General features: G+C 33.8%; 1 protein-coding gene across 1 annotated transcript; it reads left to right on the top strand.

Moving 5' to 3' along the window:
- Nucleotides 1-1,028: 1,028 nt before the first annotated feature.
- LOC143603220 (GDSL esterase/lipase At5g03820-like) lies at nt 1,029-4,540 on the top strand. The gene is made up of 5 exons (XM_077080095.1): nt 1,029-1,313; nt 2,780-2,910; nt 3,026-3,259; nt 4,002-4,257; nt 4,347-4,540. The coding sequence occupies exons 1-5, from the start codon at nt 1,061-1,063 to the stop codon at nt 4,538-4,540; spliced, it is 1,068 nt and encodes a 355-aa protein (XP_076936210.1). The 5' UTR covers nt 1,029-1,060.
- The last annotated feature ends 647 nt before the right edge of the window (nt 4,541-5,187 follow it).

Consider the following 5,187-nt stretch of genomic DNA (forward strand, 5'->3'; position numbering starts at 1 on the left):
CAAATAATATGAATTGAATTAATCATTCAAAATGAATTAATAAACCACATATATAAATTTATTCCAAATTTTGAACACATGTAACACATAAGATTTTTCAAATGACAAACATTAGGTCTGTTATTTTAAATAAAAACCTAAAATAAAAGATGAAAATGAAATGTAATATATAGTACAAACAATAATAAGTCTAAAATCTCAAAATTACAAATTTAAGAAATTTTCTTTATATGCGATATTTGTCGTTTTTTCACAAGTATTCCGGTGATTAAGGTTTTAAACCATAGGTAAAGTAAGCTAAAAGATTAAGGTTTGATAATCCGAGGAGCTATTAAAGTAATGACAAAAGATCTAACGTTTTTATCAAAGTGACTGTAATGATAACCCTAAAAGAAGAAAATAAGAAATGTTTAAAAATTAAATGACTAATCCAGTATGATTAGTTAGTTATTTTGGGAAGTTGTTTAAATACCAAAATATTAAAATATCAAACAATTTTATAAAAATTAAAAAAAACAACGTAAAGGGATATGCAAGTGTAATTTCGAAGTCAACTAAAAAACATATATAGTTTGTTTTTCAATACCTACCACAATTATAACATATATTATTAATTAATAATACTTAATATTTAAGTAAATTATTCTAAGCAAAATAACCACAATACAAAAGATAAGAGAAAGTTATATGGAAACATTCAAAATTTGAATTTTAGATACATGATTCTTGGATTTAATTAAATTAGATAGCATTATGAAAGAAAGTCCCCCCAACAAGCTAATTTAGAGGTTGGAACTACCATGATTTGTTTGTATTAAACTTGGGGAAATTAATAAATTAAATGGCATAGGTTAATATTTAAAACACACAACTATTTTGAAGTGTAAATTAGGATATATTTTAATTACTATAATAAGATTTTAGTTACTCTAGCTAATTTATTCAATCAAAATTATATTAAATATTACAAATGCTTTTGTATAAATTTCATCAATCCTAGTTTCTACACACACATTTGCACACCCTACTCTTTACTCTTTGAGAAATAAAAACAAGTGAAATGGGCATCCTTACCTCAAATTTGAAAACTATTTTTGCAATATTGGTCATTTTAGTGTCATCAAGTCCGAAAGGAACCAGTCAGCCATTAGTTCCAGCATTGTTTGTTTTCGGAGACTCGGTGGTAGATGCTGGAAATAATAACCATCTTGAAACCCTTGTCAAGTCGAATTTCCCGCCTTACGGTAGAGACTTCATCAACCATGATGCCACCGGAAGATTTTGTAATGGAAAACTAGCATCTGACTTTACAGGTAAACTAGCATTGATCAATGATCACCTCTTGCATGCATGTGCATGGATGCATGTATTATAGTTAGGGGTGTACACGGACTGGACCGAACCGGACGAGAGCATGTCCGTGTCCGTCCGTTAAGCTTTTGAAGGACAAACGGACGGTTCACGAACACTCTACCAAACGAAAATTCATGTCCGTGTCCGTCCATTAAGAAATTGAGTTTGTCCGTGTCCGTCCATGTCCGTCCGTTAATATTTTAAACGGACGTTAACGGACAATAATGGGCAAACGGACACTAATGGACATTAATGGACAAACAAACATGTGAACATTAATGGACAACGAACACTAATGGACAAATATAAACGGTTACATATCGACACCAAGCATATATCTAAACAACTTCACATACAAATTAGGAATTACACCATATAACATCCAAATATACTTAACACTTAATATATTAACATAAAGTGGATCACTATAATATAAGAGACATCAAACATGTGTAGTAATATAAAAGTGTGATTAATAACACTAAAAATTCTGCAGTTAAATTACAATACTGGATAGATATAAACACTAACGATACCTGACGGACATTACCGGACGTAATCGGACGAACGTTACCGGACGTTCACGAACACTATCGAACGGACTTGGCCCTTATCTGTGTTCGTCCGTTAAGCTTACCGAACGAAATTTTTGTGTCCATGTCCGGTTCGTTTATTAAACGGACGAACATAAACGAACTTCTTGCCGAACGGACGCCCGGATATCCGCCGGACGTCCGGACGTTCGCCATCCGGTTCGCTTACAGCCCTAATTATAGTCAAGTGTAACTATTAATGTTTACTAGTATGTCATGTGCATGTAGTTATGATGATATAGTAAGTAGTAACAAGAAAATGATCTAAGTGTGCATTTGACCGGTTAACATAAATATTTTGTACATTTAAATTGGGTTTTTTTTTAAAATGTATGCCTCAAATCCAGTCGATCCACCTACTTAATAATCATCACCCGACTAGATTTTTCAACCAATCATGTCACGCTAATGCCAATATCCCGTTCAGACGCCTTAGATTATTTGAAAAAAAAAACCGTCGATCCGATGAGATTTGTTAGGAGTCCCGGCGGGATTTTTCATGGGTCTTGACGAGATTTTTCAGGGGTTCCGACGAGTTTTGTTATTTGCTTCCACCAAGATTTTTTTAGCTTCCGCTAAGATTTTTGTTTGAAGCGTGACAAAATCTTTTTGGTTGAAAATCTCATTGAGTGTTAATTATCAAGTAAGTAGGTTGACTGGATTTGGATTGACATTTTTGAAAAAAAAAAAAGCTGGTCAAATAAACATTTATTTATCTTGACCAATAAAATGAACACTTTCCTATTTTCCCAGTAGTAACTATGATATAGCCAACTGTAACTATTAATCATATATGTATTAATGTTAAAAATTGTTATTAAATTCTAATTCAGGTGAAAATCTTGGATTCACTTCATACCCTCCACCCATACTAAGCAAAGAAGCCAATGGAAACAACCTCTTGCTAGGAGCCAACTTTGCATCCGGCAGCTCCGGATATTATGAGACCACCGCCGAGCTATATGTATGATCAAACATCCTTTCAATCGTTACATACGATCATAATGACACGATAAATAATTAATCGTTATGCAACAAACTAATGCATTGCTCTAAAATGTTGTAAAATGAATATGTAGAATACAATTCCATTGAGCAAACAACTTGAGTACTACAAGGGATACCAAGAGAAGCTAGTTGTGCTCGTTGGGCAATCGAATGCAACATCGATAATCAATGGTTCGATACATTTAGTTAGCTCAGGAAGCAGTGATTTTGTCCAGAATTATTATGTTAATCCGCTCCTTTACAAAGTTTACACGCCTCACCAGTTCGCCGACATCCTTATCCATGCCTATTCCCATTTCATCGAGGTAAATACTAAATATCGCTTTACAAGTATGGGACTGATAGATAAGGTGACACCTTAGTCAAATCCCAAATATTTGAATCCATAGAAAAGACACTAGTTATAAAGAATGTTTTGTCTCAAATATCATCAATGTGTAAGTATGTAAATGGGCCGAGTCGTGCCATGGTGGGCTTGGGCTTTGGCTTGTTTATCTTAACGAGCTAAAATTTTTAGCCAACTCATCAAAAGCTCGAATTGACTCGTTTTTTTATAATAAATTAATTTTTTTTGGAATACTATATAAAAAAACAAAAATAATGCTTGTAACATATGCATAATGTAGAATTTTCATAATCTTTTATATACATAAACATTTAGAATTTATAAACACACAATCCATTTTTTTATTAAATAAATCGAGCCAATGAGCGAGCTACGATCTGAGCCATCCTAAAATCTGCTTGTTTGTAAACGATCCACGAGCCTTTTAAACACCCTGCTAATGTGTTTCAAGCGCATTAACATCGGATGAGAGGAATACCTCTAGTTAAACGTGCAAACCTAGAAAAAAAAAGAAAAAAAAAAGAAGCCCGTGAGCTCCTTGTGGAATTGTGTGCAAAAACGGACAATATTGATTGGTATTCGACATCATATGTTACGAATGGGACATACATCATGTGTTCAATTTAAAAGTTATGTACAATAATGTATTTTGTAAGTGAACATGATAAGAATATTGTACAAAACTAAAACAATTTTCACAGGAATTATATGGGCTAGGAGCAAGAAAGATCGGTGTGTCGACATTACCACCGTTAGGTTGTTTACCAGCATCCATCACATTATTCGGTGAAGATAGCAACGAATGCGTTACCAAGATGAATACGGTAGCAGAATATTTCAATAAGAAGCTCAATGAGACATCTTTAACTCTCAATTCCAAACTCTCTGGCCTCAATATTGTTGTGTTGGATATCTACCATCCTCTTTTTGACCTCATTCAAAAGCCTACTGATTTTGGTACATATACTTATGTCACATTTTACATATTAACATCTACGTACATTACATATGTAACAATTGATTGGATATTAATCATGTTATTGAAGGGTTTTTCGAAGCAAGGAAGGCGTGTTGTGGTACGGGTTTGGTAGAGACGTCGTTTCTATGCAACAAGGAGTCACCAGGAACGTGCAAAAACGCTTCTGAATATGTGTTTTGGGACGGATTTCATCCGTCAGAAGCAGCGAATAAGATTTTAGCCGACGACTTAATCGTTGATGGCATTTCGCTTACTTCTTAAAACTAACCAGTCATTTGTATGAAAAGAGAGAATATATTTGTGTGGGTGTTACTCCATAAAACTTATAGTTATGATTTATATAATAATCTTGTAATGTATTATTTAATTAATGTGTGATTTGTTCAATATTTTTTACTTGTAAATTTGATATTTTTCTACATAATAATAAGTTTCACAGTACCAATGTTACATTTTACTTCCTATAAGATACATAGACTGAAACAGTAATTGAAATAAACTTGTTAGTAAATAACATTCCTACCATGACTACTTGTCTAAACTCACCATCTTCATCTTCTTCTCATTACATAGCTCTTGTCCAACTCGACCAACCGCTCAAGCGACACAATAGACCACGTATCTTCAATTCGAGCAAACACCTTCTCGTTTCATCAATAACATTTACATTCCCAAACACGTATATTTGATATTTGATGCCCGTCTTGCATCCTCCCTGGTTTTGGTTTAAACAACAAATCGTTTTCCCGTGCATGAAACTCGAGTACTTCCTTCAACAAACAAATACCTCTCTTAAAGGCCGCCTCTCGTCTTCCAGTTTAACCACATCCAACCCTTTAGCCGCCTGCTGAATCATGACCAAACCCAAGTGTAACCGAGCATGTATATGCTCGTTCGACGCTAGCTCA

This window comes from Bidens hawaiensis, unplaced genomic scaffold (assembly GCF_021521415.1).
Source record: "Bidens hawaiensis isolate Kalapana, Puna unplaced genomic scaffold, B.hawaiensis_p1.1 tig00061057_1, whole genome shotgun sequence".
Lineage (NCBI taxonomy): Eukaryota > Viridiplantae > Streptophyta > Magnoliopsida > Asterales > Asteraceae > Bidens > Bidens hawaiensis.